We start from the raw sequence: 20,465 nt of genomic DNA, 5'->3' as shown, positions 1-20,465 counted from the left end.
CTGACTGAATTTTTAGAAAATCACTGCATAAACCCTGTAGAATAGATTTAACTATCCTCCATTGATGGACATCTAAGCCATCAATTTTTTTTTTTTTTTTTTTTTTTTTGATACAGGGTCTCACTGTATCACCCAGGCTGGAGTGCAGTGGCACTATTTCAGCTCACTGCAACCTCTGCCTCCAGGGTTCAAGTGATTCTCCTGCCTCAGCCTCCCGAGTAGCTGGGACTACAGGCACCTGCCGCCGCGCCTGGCTAATTTTTGTATTTTTAGTAAAGATGGGGTTTCACCATCTTGGCCAGGCTGATCTTGAACTCCTGACTTCGTGATCCACCTGCCTTGGCCTCCCAAAGTGTTGGAATTACAGGCGTGAGCCACCGAGCCCGGTCCCATATATATATATATATATATGCATATATGTGTGTGTGTATATATATGTGTGTGTGTATATATATATACATATTAAAAGGAGAAACAGTTTCTTAACACTAAAATAGGGATAAATGAAGATTTGGTTATAGTTAATCATTCAACAAATATTGATTGACTGCCTCTTGGGTGGCACTTATTCTTTGTTGCTCAATGTCCCCACCTGCCCCACATTCCTCAAGACTCAGTTCGAAATCTACCACCTCCACCAATTCTCCCTCTAGTTTCTAGCCAACAATTGATTGTCATTTTTGCTCTCTTCTAATAGGAATTTGTCACACAACTGGAATCCTGCTCTCCTGACTTGATACTGTTTCTAGCTAATAATTGATTGTCATTTTTGCTCTCTTCTAATAGGAATTTGTCACACAACTGGAATCCTGCTCTCCTGACTTGATACTGTGTAGGAGAGCTTTCTAGAAATGCAAAGTGGCCTTGTCAGTCTCCACCAGTGTCTCACAAAAGTGCAGCCCGTCAAGAAAATTGTACAAGATCCTCAAGATCTGCTCTTGATTTCTGCTCTGGTCTTATTCTCCTGCTACTTCCAGCTCTCTTTAGTAGCTCCACTAAGCCAATCACTTACTTCATTCCGACTGAAACACAAGCTGTTCACAGGACCCCACGTCCTCTCTGGTCTCTTGGCTTTTTTTTTCTTCTTTGAGACAGAGTTTCCCTCTTGTTGCCCAAGCTGGAGTGCAATGGTGCGATCTTGGCTCACTGCAACCTCCGCCTCCTGGGTTCAAGCGATTCTCCTGTCTTAGCCCCCCGAGTAACTGGGATTACAGGCGCACGCCACCCTGCCCAGCTAATTTTTGTATTTTTAGTAGAGACTGGGTTTCTTCATGTTGGCCAGGCTGGTCTCGAACTCCTGACCTCAGGTGATCTGCCCGCCTCGCCCTCTCAAAGTGCTGGGATTACAGGCATGAGACACTGCATCCGGTGTCTTGGCTTTTTAATGAAGTGTGCTCAGGCCCTGCCCCACCTCTGGATACATAAGTCCATTCAACACATCTTTACTGGGCATCTCCTTACAACAGGTAACATGCTAGATGTTCTAGGTATACTAATGGGCAATGGGGTAGGATCCCTTGGAGTGCTTGTAGTCTAAGGGGGAGACATAGACACAACCACACATCTATATAGCAAGAAACTCTCATACAGTCTGCAAGGAACAGTGCTGGGCACTATTAGCATCCATACCAGGAGATCTCATTAAACCAGGGGCAAGAAATGGACCAGGAAAACATCCTTGAAGGTGAGTTTAGAGCTGATATCTGAAGAACAGGTTGGGGTAGGGGAGCAGTGCATTCTAGGTAGAAACACCACGTGCCTCAAATCAGAAAGAAACAGGTCAGCTGGGTGCGGTGGCTCATGCCTGTAATCCCAGAACTTTGGGAGGCCGAGGCAGGTGGATCACCTGAGGTTGGGAGTTCGAGACCAGCCTGACCAACATGTAGAAACCCCATGTCTACTAAAAATGCAAAATTAACCGGGTGTGGTGGCGCATGCCTGTAATCCCAGCTACTCGGGAGGCTGATGCAGGAGAATTGCTTGAACCCAGGAGGCGGATGTTGCAGTGAGCAGAGATTGCACTATTGCACTCCAACCTAGTCAACAAGAGCAAAACTCTGCCTCCAAAAAGGAAGGAAGGAAGGAAGGAAGGAAGGAAGGAAGGAAGGAAGGAAGGGAGGGAGGGAGGGAGGGAGGGAGGGAGGGAGGGAGGGAAAGGAAGGAAGAAAGAGAAAGAAAGAAAGGAAGAAAGAGAAAGAAAAAAGAAAGAAAGAGAGAAAGAGAGAAAAGAAAGAAAGAAGGAAAGGAAGAGGTGAAATTTGTGAATTGAAAATGAATCTGGTGAGTGTGGAACATAAAGTCTGATAGTTTATTGAATACAATATAATTCTGCATTCTAAGGGGTGCATTCATGTTTTGGCTCACTAAGCTCATAAGCTCTTAAATCTGTGTCCCCACTTGTGGGACATACTCTGTTCTGAATGCCTTTTACTCTTAATCTCTATCCTGACCTGGGTGTAGCTCACATCAGTGGGCTCCTGAGTTCATTGGCTTCTGCGTTAGTTTGGCTGATATGGTATCCTGGCAGGCGATGGAGGCAAGGATGTGACTGAGAGACAGATAGGAAAGGAGCAGGACTCTGGAGAGCCATAAAGGTTGTTTCTCAGATATGTGGGTCTTTGGGGAAAGGGGAGGTAAAAAGTCTTCGGTGAAGCACTCTAAATTCTTGGAGCAGAACTATCCATGAGTTCATGCACATCAATTATGCGCATTATTACAGGCGGCCAAAGGGTGGGTGATCTCCATATTCTCCTCACTGCTAGAAACCTTTAGTATTTTTTTTTAAAAGTATCTGTTTTTCTGTCTATCGATCCATCTGTCAATCTATCTCTCTCATATATCTACATCCACCTCTCTTCCAGAGAGAGAAAGAGGTGGATGTGCATATGGATGTAATTGTTTTGTTTGTTATATATTCAGGTATATTAAGTTTTCTGAATGAGTATAAACGATTGATATGTGAGTCAGTGGGAGTGAGTCATCTTTAAGAATATTCCTTACTTTACAATGTTAAACCTCTGTGGTAGGGCATGAGAGATGGTAAGAAATGCTCGTACAGTAGAATAACAGGTTTATAAGATCCAGGCCCGGGAAGGGATTGAAGGTGGGAGGCCTCACAGGACCCTGGGTGGCATTGCAAGAGTGGACATCACAGTAAAGGAAGCCAGAAGGGTACAGAGAGGGAAGCTGAAAGTCACTGAACACAGACCTCACCCCTTTCACCACCGAGCACAAGACCAGCTTCTGTGATAGCAAGAAAAACCTGGAGATTTTTCCAAGGCAGAGCCTTATTGCTTTCAAGGGTCTTGAAAGCATGCTTTAACATGATGTGATAATGAATTTTAGGTGTTAACATGACTGGATTGAGGTATATGTACAAAAGGCATCATTTTGGGTTCTTTCTGTAAGGATGCTTTCAGAGGAGATTAGCATGTAAGCCTGAGTGGACTGAGTTGAAAAGATCCACCATCAATGTGGGTAGGCACTATCCAGCTGGTTGGGGGGCCTAGACATAACAGAAGCAGAGGAAAGTGAATGTGTCTTTTTTTTTTTTTTTTCTGAGATGGCATCTCACTCTGTCGCCCAGGCTGGAGTGCAATGGCACAGTCTTGGCTCACTGCAACCTCCCCCTCCTGGGTTCAAGCAATTCTCCTGCCTCAGCCTCCCAAGTAGTTGGGATCACAGGCACCCACGATGCCTGGCTAAATTTTGTATTTTTAATAGAGACGGGGTTTTGCCATGTTGGCCAGACTGGTCTTGAACTCCTGACCTGAGGCAATCCACCTACCTTGGCCTCCCAAAGTGTTGGGATTACAGGCATGAGCCCCTGAGCCCGGCCCAATGTATCTTTATCTACCTCCTAGAGCTGGAATACATTCTCCTTCTCATGTTACTGGGCATCAGAATTCCAGGCTCTTTCGCTTTTGGACTCCAAGACTCACACCAGTGGACCTTCGGTTCTCAGAACTTACACCATTGACTCTCTGGGCTCGGAAGCCTTCAGACTTGGACTGAGCTACACTACCAGCATTCACGGTCTGTGGCTTGCAGATGGCTTGTCATGGAACTTCTCAGCCTCCATAATCACGTGAGCCGATTCCCCAGTAAATAACCTCTCATCTCTCTATCTCTATCATCTCTCTCTAATCCATCTATCTATATCCATGTATCCCATTAGTTGTATCTCTCTGAAGAAGCCTAATAAACATGGAATAACAAAGAGAAAGGGAAGAACAAGAAGAAGCTGTGCAACAAAGTCTGTTGTGCTCTCTGGTACTTTGGTAGGCACTTTTCCTCCATCAAAGACCCATAATAATCATCATCTCCAACTTGTTTCCATTCTAATGTAAGCATCTGAGTGGATGAAAGAAGACATTTTCTAAAAGGCTGTGTAGTGTGACTGCATCTAATGTCATCACGAGGCTTTAATCACCCTTCTTGATTTTTATCACGATTAAACATAATGCCACATACCTATCCCCTGCTGTCTTATCCAGAACATTTCTTTCCCTGATTCCTTTTCTAAGAGGTGCCTTGGACAGGCTGTGTGTCACCACGAAAACTTGCTGCCACTCTCAAGGGCCTCTTCTATGGACCTGTTCCCTCCTGGTTGTGGTAATCCTTCCTTTCCCTCATTCTGTCCCTCATTCTTTCAGACATAAGGGTAGTGACAGCGCCAGAGCTACTAGCTTGGGGTTGTTGTCTTTTCTAGTCCTTTATAAACAGTTCTTTTGTAAATAAACCCTCCATGTATTATCCTAATTTGAATGTGCTGTCTGATTCCTGTTGAGATCCTGACAGATTCATCCCTCCCACCAAAGCAACATCCCCATTTGTGCTGTCTACTAGGGGAGCCACCAGCCACCTAGGGGTATTGAGCATTTGAAATGTGGCTAGTCCCAACTGAGATGTGCGGGAAGTATAAGATTCTTTCACACTGGATTTCAAAGACTTGGTATGAAAAGAAAGAACACATATGATTTCAATCATTTTTATATTGACTACATGTTATAGTCACCTTTTTGGATGATGGGATATATTATGAAAAGATAACTTTCTCTGCTTCTTTTTTAACCTTTGTAAGGTGATACAATTTATTAGAAATCAGCCTGGGCAACATGGCAAAACCCCATCTCTACAAAAAACAACAACAACAAAAAAACTAGGTATAGTGGCACACGCCTGTAGTCCCAGCTACTCAGGAGGCTAAGGTGGGAAGATCACTTGAGCCGGGAAGGCAGAGATTGCAGTGAGCCAAGACTGTGCCACTGTACTCCAGCCTGGGTGACACTCAGACCCCATTTCAGAAAACACACAAAAAATTACTGGAAATTAAAAATTACCCATGCAGCTTTTATTTGTGGCTCACATTTTGCTTCTAAGGTGCAGAGCTGTCCTACATATCATGCAAGTGATGGTGAGAACCGAGCAAGTATTTAATTCCCACCTAAAGGAAAGACCTGTGCTCAGAAAGTGAAAGACCAAACGCATGCTATGATGTCATGTTGGAGCTAGAAGGGAACTTCCAGCCCATCATTTTCCAGTCCGGGAAACTGGGGCATGTTTATAAGAATTCGCAGAATTGCATGTGTTCAAAACAACTTAAAAATGGTCTTTGTTTTGTCTTCCTTCTGCAAATCTGACTGAAGTACTTAGAGAAAAAATCTGAAAACACAGGAAAGCTTAAGTTAGCATTAGATCTCAACTGGTTTGTCAATATCCAATTTTAGAACACAGAAGGACGTTAAAGCTTGGCAGGGCTTGTCCATCCTCGTAAACGCCCAGTGCTTTATGGCATCAGAATCTAAAGGGCTCTTCAATGGTTGTTGAATCAGTTGGGATTGGTAATTCATAAACATAAAACCATATCCAGCAGTGAGTATTTATCCAGCAGGGCACAAATTCATGGATCCATGCAAGCCCAGAGTTAGAACCACTAGGTTCCCCTTGGAAGCTGAAAAAGCGGAAGCTGACTTCCACTTCCATGGTCAAATAACAGAAGGGCTGCGAAGTTCCTGCATGGGGGCGCAGAAATGCCTGGTAAGTTTCCTGCACCGTGGACCTTGAGCCTACGGTGGGCCCTTGTTAGTACCCACAGTGGACCCAGAAAGCTGCCTCCACAGCTTGCAGCGGCTGGTATGAAACTGCCAAGCTACCGCCCACATGGTGAGGCATCCCGTGGAGGCAAGGAAGTCAAGAAATAAGGAACAAATAGGATTGGAACAAAAAACCACCTAATGTATCTTCCACAGGCCACCTCCCTCCATTAGACAGCAAGGCGGTTTGTATCCCTTCCTGACCTGCTCTCCGGGGAGCGCACGAAGGGGATATAAGGTCAGGGGAGGCAAGAGAAAGAGGAAACGGCCGTTTATGACAGGACATTTAACCCCTTTGGGAGCGTGCACGAGCGCGCGCGCGCGCACACACACACACACACAAGTACAAACAACAGTAAGAAAATACACACTACATTAAAAATTGGGCATAGGGACTTGGGATAGGAGCTGCATTTTTTTTAATTTTAATTTTGCCTTTGATTTATGCATTGGTTTTTCTCCTAAGAGTCTGTTCCTTTCTAGGCCCTGGAGGACTGGATCATCTTATGCAAATCCAGGGGAAAACAATCAAAAGAAGAAAAGAAAAGAAAACAAACAAACAAACAAAAAACAAACTGATGGGAGAAAGAGCTTTGCTCCAAGGCCCGTAGCAGACAGTTGAGTAGGTAGAAGTCGAAGCTGCTGCAGAGGAATTCGGCTTGCGCTAGACAAACGGGGGCGTGGCGTGCAGCGCAGTACTGGAAACTGCTGCAAACAAAACTTCCAACGGGACGAAGAGTAGGTTCCAGGCGATGGAAAGTGGTGGGATGGAGAAGGATAGGGCAACAGTGCCGAGAGAGGAGCAGAGCGCGGGGAACCTGGAGAGGGCCAGGGCTGCGGAAGGCTGAGCTGCGGTGGAGAGCTCTGGAGCTCCTCACCAAGCTAGTGGCTTCTTGGGTGGAAGTCAGGCCTCCAGGGATCCGGCCGGCCTTAGCTGTCACTCAGGCAACCCCGAAGCAGCCGCAGACCCCGGATCCACTGGAAGGGGGCGAAGCCGCCGGGAGGAATGGGGGACACTGGGGAAGGGGCGTCGCCCCTGCTACCCCCGCCCTCTCCAGTGCCATTGGGCGGCCGCTGCGGAGCCCGCGCCACCTTTTCTCCATCCTACCCCGCCCGTCTGGCCCCGCCCGGCCGCTGGTCCGCGCCCCGCTGCGCTAGTCCTGGGGCTGGTCCGGCCCGGGCCGTTGACGTCACCAGCAAGTTTGCTGCCCTCGGCGTCCCACGTGTGGCGGCGGCGGCGGCGGCCCGGGAGGCAGCCGGTGAGCGCCTGCGAGCACAGTGGCGGGGGCCGCTGACAGGTCCCGCGCAGCCCAGCCCCGCCAAGCGGCTCACCGGTGGGGTACAAGAGCAGTTTGGAGCAACCCGGCGCGCACGGAGAGGGGTGGACGGCTCCGCAAGGGCCTTCTGTCTCCCGTTCTGGCAGAGGGACTCGGGCGGACCTCGCTCCTCGGCCAAGAGAACCTGAACCAGGGCGGAGAGGACGCGCCCAGGCGGGCAAGGGGACCAGAGGAAGCCCGAGCTGGAGGGCACTGTCGCTCGCCCCTCTCTGGAGCGCACGGAGCGCAGAGGCGCCGCAGCCGCGCGTGCCCTCCCCGGGACTGAGCCAGGGATGCAGGATCGCTGAGCGGACATCCGCCCCGAGAGGCCGCTCGGGGCCGGGGCTGAGACGCACGCTTTCGCCACTGCTGCCAAGACCCCGATTCCGGCGACTCTTGGGGGGAACCGGGTGGCCGAGGGCTGCCCCAAGCTCAGGACTTGGGCGAGTCTAAGACGATGGTTTCTTAAGCACGGACCCGCGTTCCCCTTCCCGCCCCCTCGACTGGAGGCAGGGATCCTGCGTGAGGCCCCCGGGGGCTCCGTCTCCCCGCGGAGCCCCGGCCGCTGCCTCCCGGGACAGTTCGCACGGCCGCAGAGGCGCACGGCGATGTGGCCTCCGTCCAGCGCGCAGGCACGCCGGGGGGATGCTCTGGCACCTGTCGGGGTCCCGGCCTAGCATGGCCCGCGCGTTGTCCGACGTCGCCTCCGGCTAGGATGGCCCCTCTGGGCCCTGCCGGCGCCCTCCCCACCTCTGCCGAGCCGCTGTCCCGCAGCATCTTCCGGAAGTTCTTGCTGATGCTCTGCTCCCTGCTCACGTCCCTTTACGTCTTCTACTGCCTGGCCGAGCGCTGCCAGACCCTGTCCGGACCCGTCGTGGGGCTGTCCCGCGGCGGCGAGGAGGCGGGGGCCCCTGGTCGCGGTGTCCTGGCCGGAGGCCCGCGGGAGCTGGCGGTGTGGCCGGCGGCGGCACAGAGAAAGCGCCTCCTGCAACTGCAGCAGTGGCGGAGGCGCAGGCCGCCCTCGCCGCGCGACAACGGCGAGGAGGCGGCCTGGGAAGAGGAGTCGCCTGGCCTGGCCGGGGGTCCCGGCGGCTCCGGGGCCGGAAGCAGCGTGGCCGAAGCCCCGCAGGGGACCCTGGCGCTGCTCCTGGACGAAGGCAGCAAGCAGCTGCCGCAGGCCATCATCATCGGCGTGAAGAAGGGCGGCACGCGGGCGCTGCTGGAGTTCCTGCGCGTGCACCCCGACGTGCGCGCCGTGGGCGCCGAGCCCCACTTCTTCGACCGCAGCTACGAGAAGGGCCTCGCCTGGTACCGGTGAGCGGGGCGAGCCCGGGCGGGGGCTGAAGGATCCGGGAGTCCTGGGCTGGGAAAGACGTGGGAGAGCCCTCGGTGACCCCCGGTTCGCCCTCCTGCCCACTTCTTGCAGAAGGCGAAGGATCATCAAGGTTCTTTCTTCCCTCTCCGCCTTCTCCTTCCTGGGAAGTGGATGTTGAGGGAGACAGTGGGAGGGAAATTCTGGCCTTCATGATTTTCGTCCTTGGGGATCCCTCGCCAACAAATAGCCAGTCTGGTCTCTTTCTCCTGCTCTGCAAAAGTATTCATGTATTTAACTAAAAGAAAAAAAAAGTCTCTTCTAAATTAGAAACCTGTTCAACAATTAATAGATTTCCTTCCCCTTCCCAAGGAAGCCCGTTTTCATTCTTTATCTTTCGGGCAGTTCTCTGTGGTTAACACAGTCTTTACCATCAGGTATTTATTTACCTTGACCTTTTGCCAGATAGTTGTCCTAGGTGGGAAGTAATATAGAGACTTAGTAAAAGTGTCAAGAACCAGAGAATCTGGGTAGTTTGGAAAATATATGCCTGTCTGAGCAACAGAAAGCAACCAGGCACTGTATTTTAAAGGACGCTTGGCAGTAACTTTTGTTTGAGGGCAAGGAGTGAGTTTTGTGAAGGGCTTTTGATATTTGTAGGGAAAAGTAACTTTTGTCTCTTGACTGACAGAAACTTTTCCAAAGATCTTCAAACAATCCTCTTTACAGATAAGGTAGCCAATTAAAAGAAGAAGAAGACAAAAGAGGGAAAAATACCTTGGCACAGCTTTGCCAATACAGTTTAGGAAATAAGTTTCGCTTAGATCTTAATCTTAAATTTGCCAGTCTCTTCAAATTCAGACCACCGTTAATAATAAAATCAGCCAGATTCTAATAAATCTAGTGTCGCCTGGATTTTGTTTGCCATAATATATTGGCTTTTTTTTTTCTTTCTTCAAAGTACCAGTAAAAATTATGTTGCTAGTTTTCCATTTTATAAAGTTTATCTTGTTCATAAAATATGCATTCCGTTTGTTATTTTAACTGAAACAATGTTACGAAAATTACAGCACAATTTAGGTACATTTCAAAAAGCCCATTAAATTAACCATTCATCCCCAACACAGAAATGGATATGATTTGACAAGTTTATTTACTTGAGGGGCCAATTACACTCTCAGATTGATTTCAGGAGCCGAATTTACAGTAAATCTACTCATAGAGAAAAGATTTGGCCCTAAAAATAGAATTTGAACATTAAACACTTTTAAAACAGTAACTTTCCATTTGTTGGAAAGAAAAAACAAACAACATTCCCTTAATATAGATGATATATCATTTCAAATCATCAGCCACTTAAAACATCCCCTTGTGTTTCTGTCATTTATGTTGTATCCTCTGGGAAGTTCTTATAAAAATGACCTGTTGAATCTGAAAACAACAGGTCCTTCTTTTTAGCACAAAGGCAGTTCTGTTTTTTCCATCAAGGACACGAGAAAGAAGTGATTAAAGACCCCTAAAACTCTTATCTATAGCAGTTTGCTATTGAATTCGGCCTCGAACCGTGCTATAAGCGAACACATTTCAAGCTGACTGTCTAAAACATCTAACACTACGTTGGGCTCTGAGGTGCTATTAAATATGGTGAAATATTTAGTACTAAAACCCTTTATTTTCCTTTTGCCATGTAAACTTTATTTCCACAAAGTAGGATTGTTTCTTCTTATTCCAGAAATGAGTATTTGAGGGCACAGTGTATCTGCAGACCTGGATCTTATTTTCCGTGGACCTTTCTGAGCTCCTGTAAGGGGGAGGAAGGTTTCAAGGTAACTAGAAACATAAGTATTTTTTTAAAAAAAGAAATAAAAAAAAAGAAAAAAAGAGTCATAAACTTGTAGGCCACTCTTTCCTTTGGAAACTGAAAGCATGCTATAAAGTAAATCTCTCCTTGGATTGTTTACTCCAGCAGAAGAGTTCTATAAAGCAATTTATGGTGGTTACAAAAATAACTGCACAGTAGACTTCATGGTTTGGTGAATTTAATTTTCTAAGTGTTGGAGCAATGTCTTTGTTTTACCATTTGCAGTGGTTTTTTTATTGGATGCATAAATTTACGTTTAACTCAATTACATAGGAAACTTATTTTTAAAAAATCCAACCTATGGAGCCTGGATTATGTGATTATTTAATGAAATTTCCCCAAAGTTCTCTTTCATCTTGGCTCTGAACTTGGGGTTTGATGTTTGTGAGTAAGACTGAAGGCTCAACTATGAAAAAAAAAATCTCCCACCCAGAATGCCACTTAAATATTAAGTGCATTTTAGCTACTTATATTTGGCTAATAGTTTAGAACAGGGGGATTCAGTTAGACCTGCATGAGTCAGCCCAATCTTTGCAATACAGGATTTGTACCACATGCTTATGACCACACTAACACAGACACACACATATGAACAGAAATAAATTCCAGATATTTGCACCCAGCAGTGAATTATGGAAGAGAAAACCCTATATAATTATTTTTAGGTGTACATTGACGTGGGAGAATCCTAAAATGTCTAGCCTTTTTTTTTTGGCCAGTGAAATCACTCAGCTAGCCATGATAGTTTGTGGTGGCAGCGCCCCCTACTGTCCCCACAAAGGGACAAATCTGTTGCTATTAGCAAGTTTGAAGAAAGTCTCTTGGAGAATGAGTCTGTGAGTTAGAAATGCCTGTTGCTGAACTTTTTCAGTCAATTACTCTCACTGGGAAGAAAATAAAATACTTTATGAAGTTTTTTCCAAGAGTGAAGCAATAAACACTTCCTTCATTTGAACACACTTGCAGTGAAGGCAAAGAAAACAAATGTATTATTCAAAATCTCTAGAAAGAAAGTTATTCTTACTAATTTAAATGTCCTAATAGACTTCCTCTAAAATAAATACAACAAAGGCAAATTTTTATATGCTGAGAAACTCGACCCTGATGGAGTTTAAAAAAAAAAAAATTCCTCAAACTTAATTTAGCAGACATGGTATCAGTACAACAAATGTCTGTGGCTTGCGTGTCACGGGAAAGCTGTCCTTTGCAATGAATAGTCTCCATTTCTCTTGTATGTATGGTGGCTTCATAAAGCAAAGGAAAAAGTTTCCTTAACTTCAAAACATTGAGATACTTGCTGGAAGTCAGGACTGAATACTCCTACTGTAGTTCGAAAGCAGGCGAGCTTAGAATTTAATAAGGAAGCTCCCTTCTGCTTGTTTCCATCTGCACCAACTAAAAGGTATGCCCTTTTTTTTCTCGCAAGCTAAAAGATACCTATTAATAAAGTAGTTAAATATGTGTGTATGTGTGTGTACGTGTGTACACATACACATACATATGTATGTATATAAATGTTTAGATTCAATAACATTTCAGTCTATTATTTTGGCGCAAGATAGGCAATATTTATTATCCAGTCTCTTACACTAGCATGTCTATTTCTTATATTTCGATTTCTTTTCTTTAGCAACTCTGGACAATTTCGGCAGAGAAGGATACCACTAGAATCATTTTATTCTAGAGGATACGGGAAGATCAAAGATAGTCCAAATCAGAGTTTAGGAGTTAGTGCTCCCCGGACTTGACCAAAATTTGAAATTTCCTGGCCTCGAATGATCATGGCCCTGTTTTTCAATCCATTAGAGAGGCAGACTGAGCAGAGGCCCTTTCGATTCCTAGGAGGAGAAATTGGCATTTCGTAGCAGCTGGGAGCAGCTGCGAAGTCCCTCCACGTACAGTTTCCCACCCTCCTGTACTGTGCAAGCCCCTTCTGTGTGAAGAGTTTGAAATGAAATCCGAGCCAAGGAAGCTGCAGTCTGGCCACCCATGCAAGGTCATATGGACTGAAGGCCAAGGGCACTCTGTCCTTAGGGCAGAGGAAAGAACATTGGGACTAGGTGAGGGCTAGGAAGAGAGTGAGATGTTGCTTTGGACTCTGAGTCTAGAGTACTTGTCTACAGAAGTTCTCAGTACCTGGACGTTCCCCACCTACTCACAGGTTGGGGAGCCAAAATGCTGTCATCTAGTGTGCTAAATGTCTGAACTCTGGGCTCATCCCCAGTAGACAACCAGAAATGCAAGTTGATCAGCCCAGTTCCTGTGTGTGTGTGTGTGTGTGTGTGTGTTTGCCCTCACACATGCATGTGCATGCAGGAGCAGACACCCAGAAGGCAGGGACAATGACGGAATTTATGATAGGAAAGTTACTAAGTAGTTGGGGAACTTCTGAGCAATATTGGACATCCTGAGTAGGGAACGGTTTGGGGGCACTATTGAGATCATAGTCCAGGCATTAAACACAACAAAAACCCTTGGTAGAGCTTGGACTAGAATGCCTTGTGTGAATGAATATTCCTTTACAGGGATGAGATTTACAATATGCTCCTATACTTCATGTGAAATTCATAGACTTCTATGAAAATCCACCACTACATTATAATCTCCTGCCCTCTCTTTAAAAAGAAACACCCTGGCCAAAATATTTGTCTCCTGTAAATAAGTCTGTTGATTGGCCGGGAAAGAATAAGTGCCAAATCTGTATTTTGGCAGGGTCATGGGAATGAAATAAGCCTGTGTAATTAATGACAACAGGGGCTAACCTCACATAGACCAGATGCTTAACTTCATGAGAAGAGTGTTGCAGGGCAAACAAAACTCCCTGATATGAACAACAACAACAACAACAACAACAACAAAGGCCTCATATCTCTCCGGGACACAGTTGAACAATTGCAAATTGCAATTACCATCAGTCAAACTGCTGGGCCCAGTCGGGAACTTGATATTCTCAGCTCTTTTCCTTGGGGGGCAATCTTCCTCCACCGAGTGATAGTAAGTTGGCTGAAAAAGAGCATCGTTTCTTGGTATGGGTTTCCTAATGATATTAAACCCCAAGCTTTTAGAAAATTTGTTTCTGCTTAAGTGATGAGTTGCAATTGTGAACATAAGGTTTCTTATTAAATATGTGCCTCTAATATGTAATCAGAGGAAATTGTACTCCCTCATCTTTGCATTTTATAAGGATATCTTAAAAATGCTTGTCAGCACTTTAAAACTTTTGCTAATTTGATACAGTTTAAAAATCTCTATGGGGGATATTTATATAGTGAACAAATAAGCTGTTGTGAAGCCAAAATTGGGAAATTGAATTTATGAGAGGGAAGTTATTAAGTAGTTGGGGAACTTCTGAGCAATATTGGACATCCTGAGTAGGGAAGAATTTGGGGGCACTATTGAGATCATATGCCAGGCAATGCTGAGTTAGTGAATGGAAGCCTTTCCCCAGTTTCTTGCCTTCAGTGATGCAACTCTTGAATTTTTGCCTTACTATGTGGTCATGATTCTTCATGCCCCTAAAAACTTACATTTATCCTAAGATTTCCCGACTGCATCACAGAAACTCAGAACTGGCCTGTTTCAGTTGTCTGATGACAAGAAATGTGAAAAGAGACAGGGGAAGTGTTTATTAACAATGAAGTTTAGTACTTGCCATCAGGAGTTCCAGAGACATTCTTGCAAAGGTTTCAACACAGACTACCGACTCCATCAGCCTGCTTTGAATGTGATGTGTAGCGCCACCTAGTGGGAGGAGGAGTCAGCAAGCAACACCCAAAGGGAGGACTTGGAAAAATCTCATCATGATAGAGCGTATTTGCGGTCCCACTTTAAAAAAGAAACTACAGCAATATCAAAAACTTGTGTTTAGGTAGCACTTATAGCAAGATGATGTGCCTAGCACAGATGAACTGCACTTTGCCTTTTTCCAGGCAAGGATAAGTCACTTCATTTCGGCAGGGAGTTGATTCTTTGGAGAGAAATAAAGAGATTTGGCTTCACAATAAACTGAAAACCAAGATATAAATGATTAGGGGATTTATATTAAAAATGCCTATGACTGAAAGGAATACCATATGCCCCAGATTACTTTTGTTAGTGTGTTTTGCCTCTGTGTCTGAAAGCCAGCTTCAAATGAAAATACTTCCAGATGATTTTATTTCAACATCAGTAATGCAGGCCTGTTCCTTCCCCTGTGTGGTACAGGCTCTGGAGGAGGGTTCTGTGATTCTAAACAGAAGCCTGTTTAACTCTTAAGGCGCTTGAGGTGCCCCGTTGAGAATCCTGCCCATCACACACAGAACAGCTTCACAGGAAAGCGCTTCGAGAGTTGCGACAGGACAGGCGTTTCTGCGCCTGCAGTCCAGGCTGGGATGCAGGGTGGTGGTCAGGTTAAAGGAAGGCAGGATGAAAGGGACAAATAGGACAGATTGAGTGGAGAAACTGACAGACACCACCTTAACCAAGTAACCAGGGTTAGCATTCCCTTGTTGTGTTGAGATCATGATCCCTGATATAATACAATAGGATGGCACTTCACCTGTGCGGTAATCTTCCCCCAAATCCATAACCCCAGTATAGCCATGAGAAAACATTAGACAAACACTAACTGAGGGATATTTTACAAAATCCTTGACCAGTACTCTTCAAAAGTGTCAGGATCATGCAAAACAACGCAAGACCACTAAGCTAAGCTGTCTCAGATGGGGGCAGACAAAGGTGAGTCATGACTAACGAGTAAACACGAGGGTGCCGTTGGTCGGATCCTGGGTCCGAACTAAGACATTTATGGGAAAACTGGGGAAATGTGGATAATGTGTACAGTTTAGTTAATAGCATTATTATTCAGGTCAATTTCTTGGTTTTGATCATTGTACTGTACTAGGATTGCTATATCCCCTAAGATTATCATCTGGGTGAAAGGGGTATGCGAATTCTCTGTACTATTTTTCACAGTTTTAATATCTAAAATGATTCTAAAATCAAAGGTGTAAACAGCAAAGATGGCAGGAGAAGCCTAACAGGCGTTGAAGGATGAGGGCTCATGCTGAAATACTGTCTGTGCCGATTCCCTTTTATTCCGTGTTTCTCCTTTCCTTTCCTTCGGAAGGGCCCCCAGGATGGGCCCGCCAGCTTCCCCTCCCCTGCCCGCACCTGTTGCTTCCAGACATGCTGATCTTATCCTCAGCTGATTTCATAATCATATTGGCTCACGGCTCCCCTCCTACTCTCTTGTTCCCGAACCAAGCACAGAGACAGTTTTGTATTCCTTTCTTTCTGTCTTCTGCAGCGGGCAAATGTAAAGTGAAGAAGGTGTGAAAGTTTCCCCAAAGCTTTTTGTCATAGAGAACAAAAACGCTGATGTAAATGACAGGTCTCTGAGGGCACAAAGAGCTAAAAACTAAAATAAGGGTCAAAGGGAAATCAGACTTGGGCGTATGACTTTTTTTTTTTTTTTTTTTTGCTACAAACATAGAAAGGAACAGGTGTCAGTGGTTGAAAGCCGGTTATAGGGTAAATAGATAGATAGGGCCAGAGCTGTGGATGCACCTTATGGCGAAGATGACAACACGGTCCAGATTTTCCAGGCCAGCTTAGGAATTTTATCTGCTTACTTCACTCGTTTTAACCTGTGTTGTAGACACTTTGAGTTATGAAACTTTCCGTAGGAGAAAAACAGACCTGGAACAGTTAACACATTCAAGGAAGAGGCAGGAAGAGAGAAAGTGCAACCTTCAGGGCTCTGGAGGACCAATTTCGTTGCACCTTCTAACCACGCGGGTTTTTTCCACTGGAACCGCTCAGCCAGACTCCCAGCGTTATCAGACTCAAAATTCCTGTCTAGGTGGTGTGCTGTCGTTTTCTGCTTCTGTTTTTAAGCACACAGTTATGTTGATCTGCGCTTCTGGTTGAATAGAGTCATGAAAATCTCCCTCAAAACATTTCCTCTGATATTTTTAATAACTGTAAAAATAGTTTTATCCATATCACATTTTTCCCTAAGCAAAACAAAGCAACACCCACTCCATCAAGAGACTCCAAGTAACTAACAGTATTTTCTTTTAATCGTTCATTCGCTTATCTTTATTGGATCTGTTGTATCAACTGCTTTCGTGCAAGGGATAGACTGCAAATGCTTATGTAGTTAAAAATAATTTCTGTGATTTAATACCATTCTCTGTTTGGCGTTTTTCCATTTTAGTGGCCATACACTTTTCTTCATGTGTTTTAGCCTTTTTTAAAAATAGCAAAATAATTGGATCCCACAGTGTACCTTTGATGAAATCTATCATTTCAGAGGTGAGGTGATATTAACTATACTTGTTGAGGCCACGCTATGTGCTGGATGATGCAGAATGACCTGTCGCTCGTTGTCTGATGTTATTAATGTGATTCCTATTTTTAAGCAGGTCCTATCATTTTCTACATTTTATAGATCAGAAAACAGGCTCAGAAAGATGAAATAACTTGTCCAAGGTCGTAGAACTATGTACGTTATAGAACTGCTGCCAGGTTCACCCACCTCCGGCATGCCAGTGCCTCACCACTGTGGTGAATGGTCTCTGTGATGGTCTCTAGCACAACTGCCTACAGCTAGTTCCTGCCTACATAGCAAGCCACCAGTGTCTTAAAGGTGCAGGGGACTGAAAGGCTGCCGCATGTGGTAGAGTGACTTGGACTTTCTGATCTTGGACCTTTAGTTAGAAAATCGGACAGCACATTAGGGCCAGGTGTGGTGGCTCATGCCTGGAATCCCAGCACTTTGGGAGACCGAGGCAGGCAGATCACTTGAGGGCAGGAGTTCGAGACCAGCCTGGCCAACATGGCAAAATCCTATCTCTACTGAAAACACAAAAATCAGCCGGGTGTGTGGTGGTGTGCGCCCTGTAATCCCAGCTACTCGGGAAGCCGAGGCACAAGAATCGATTAAGCCCAGGAGGCAGAGGTTGCAGTGAGCTGAGATTGTACCACTGCACTCCAGCCTATGCAACAGATTGAGACTTTGTCTCAAAAAAAAAAAAAGAAAGAAAGAAAACAAAGAAGTTTGGGCAATCCATTAAAATACGGTTGTAAAAGTGAATTTTTAAAAGTATTTAAATATCTCTATTAGTCAATTGGCCTATTATGGAATAAGTAATTATGGAATAACTATTATTAAATAACACTTTTAGTTATTTTTGTCAATTTTACTCTCTTTTTCTCTAAAGAAGTCGTCTGATCACAGAACTTATCTCGTTGAACATATCAGAAATCTCGTGTCATTCAATTGATTTTTTCCCCATTTATTACAAAATAACAATAACCACCAAAAACACTTTCCAAACTGCTGTGTGAGAAAGCCAATATGTTGTCAGAAATGTAATCAGAGCTGGGCGCGGTGGCTCATGCCTGTAAACTCAGCACTTTGGGAGGCTGAGGCAGGCTGATCACTTGAGGTCAGGAGTTCGAGACCAGCCTGGACAACATGGTGAAACCCTGTCTCTACTAAAAATACAAAAGATTAGCCAGGTGTTGTGGCCATGCCTGTAATCCCAGGTACTCCAGAGGCTGAGGTAAGAGGATGGTGGAGCCCGGGATGCGGAGGTAGCAGTGAGCCGAGATTGCACCACTGCACTCCAGCCTGGGTGACAGAGTGAGACTCTGTCTCATTAAAACAAAAAACAAAAAATAAAATAAAAAGGAAAGAAAAAGAAAATACATGGAATCGGAAGGATGCTTGCTGCTCCTGGAATTGGAGCAAGGAGAACTGAGGCTTGTGTGCTGTGGCTAGTGTCATCGAGCTACCTTGAGGTCCCTTTTGCACCGTAGGGATCCCCCAATCCAGTGCTCTCCCGAAACCTTGCTGAGCCACTCTGCCAGTCTGTCTTCTTCACTTTTCCGTATTTTCATCTTTGGATTGATGCTTTTTAAAAATTCTTTAGATATGTTAATACCCCCAATGAGAGCACAACCTGGTTGTTATCCGAAGTACTATTCTATCTTCATTATTGTTATTATTAATAATGTTTGTCTAATTGATTTCCTGTCATCTGGTCATTATTAGCACCAAGCCTTTACTGGAGTGGTCAGGTCATTAGTTACATAAGACATGACTGTTGATCTGAACTTCCTTTAGTTCCAATAAGATAGAATCATAAACAGATAGGATGTTGGAGGTAGAAGGTATCCGAAAAATAAAGGTTGTCTTCTGAATAGGAAGAAACAGAAGTGCTTTGCCCAAGGTTAAGCTGAAAGACAAAAACTCAGTGCTTCTAAGTCCAAGGATATAATTCTTAAATGCATTTGGGGAACAATTGCATACCTCCACATATGTAAGTTTGGTTTTGGCGGATTTGCAACAAAGATAAAAATATATTTTTTTAATGGAACCAATCGTAGCATTATTTTTTTCCTCACAGAGCTATTAAATTAAAGCATTGAATTGAATTGAATCAATGGTCAATTCATCTTTAAATTTCTGTTTTTCATCTCAGATGTTTTCCACAATATTTCGATACTTAGAGGTGTGGGAACACGGCGAGTGCGATTGGTCTTGGGGTCCTTGAAAGTAATTTGTGTTTTATGTCCGTTGCCTGCTTGTAAAAGATTAGCAGGAGAAATCTGAGTATGGACAGGAAAAAGTTTGCTTTTTCGCTTTTTTCTCTCTTGAGTGTTCAGAGTAGGAAGTAATCAATCAAATTACGGGAATAAAATTTCTTTCCCCTTTTTCAGAGTTCTTACTTGGATTAGATCTCTCCTTTCACTAGGAAATATCAAAGTTGCCAGGCTGGTTTGAATGACAAAGTCAAAAATGATGTGTTTGTTATGGTCATAAATCTCTGCGGATTCTCATTAAGTTCAGGTATTTAACAAAAGGGAACCGGATTAAGCTGCAACTAAAGTTGTATTGCCGGAGCTAACTGCTCCCCTCGCCACCTTTCTAAATGGAAGCCATGTTTGCCCTAACTCTGTGTTTTGAAAAGATGCTGTAGCAATGCAGTGATTTCATTTCACAAACAAAGCTTTTCACAAAGTAAACAAAAACTTGCACCTGTGTGTGCATGTGTGTGCGTGCGTGTGTATGTGTGTTTAATTTTCTGGTGAGCTCTAATTATTCTTGTAGTTTCTTTCGTCAAATGTTGTGTGTTTGCTTTTTCATTTTTTCTTGTTTTAAGAAAGAAAAGCCACTTTTTTCTTTCTAATGAGGCCTTGGTGTAGAAGGCTTTTGGATTACAACATTATTTGTTCATAAGGGCTTTCCCCAAAGCCAGAGGGTCTACTAGAATGCCCTGCTAGGGTTTAATGATGGAAAGAAAACAGATTGGATCTGTTTTATATTTATATGGGGAGAGGTCATAGGGAGCTAACGCTTGTGAAGAAAATTCTTGGGATTTTCAGGTGCATTTGCTCTGTTGGCGAAGGGTGGCAAATTGGGGAGCAGGCCTTGGAGAAACTACTCAGCTCCCACGGATTCTTACCAAGTAGGAAGGAGGGCTCCTAGAGACTTCTGACTTTTCAAAGAAACTTGGAGTATCGACTTTTTAAAAACATATTGTAAAAGGATTTACATATTAAAAACCAAAACCCACACGAAAACCAAACAAACGTCTGTGTGGATGAAGCGAATCAATCTCAACTGAAGTGAATGGCTGCTAGTTTACAGCCTGTGACGTGCGGCGAAGGTCAGAGTTAGACAGTCCACAGCTGGAGGGGACCAGGGAGTTTTTCAAACTGTGACTCACGAGACATGAATGTCTGATGAAATCAATCCTTCTTTAAAAATGGAATTACCTATAAAATGGACTATACTAAGGTAACATAAGAGAGTGAATCCCATGTGGTAAGAAGGATAAGTGCTGCCTTGACAAACTCGGTTCTGTTTTTTATGTTTACTAATATAGATA

At 44.6% G+C, this 20,465-nt stretch overlaps 1 protein-coding gene across 2 annotated transcripts in view; it reads left to right on the top strand.

Annotated features, from left to right (window-relative positions):
• Positions 1–7,316: 7,316 nt before the first annotated feature.
• HS3ST3A1 (heparan sulfate-glucosamine 3-sulfotransferase 3A1) overlaps positions 7,317–20,465 on the top strand; it is a 101,755-nt gene continuing 88,606 nt past the window's right edge. Inside the window, exons 1-2 of one of the 2 annotated variants that reach the window (XM_077969619.1) lie at positions 7,319–8,725; positions 10,456–10,549. In XM_077969619.1, the coding sequence (XP_077825745.1) occupies positions 8,127–8,725; positions 10,456–10,549 (693 nt within the window). In that variant the 5' untranslated portion in view covers positions 7,319–8,126. 2 annotated transcript variants of the gene reach the window in all.

The sequence above is a fragment of the Macaca mulatta genome, chromosome 16 (genome assembly GCF_049350105.2).
Source record: "Macaca mulatta isolate MMU2019108-1 chromosome 16, T2T-MMU8v2.0, whole genome shotgun sequence".
NCBI lineage: Eukaryota > Metazoa > Chordata > Mammalia > Primates > Cercopithecidae > Macaca > Macaca mulatta.
Note: the sequence above shows the minus strand (reverse complement) of the source record. Positions and strands in the feature narration are given on the sequence as shown.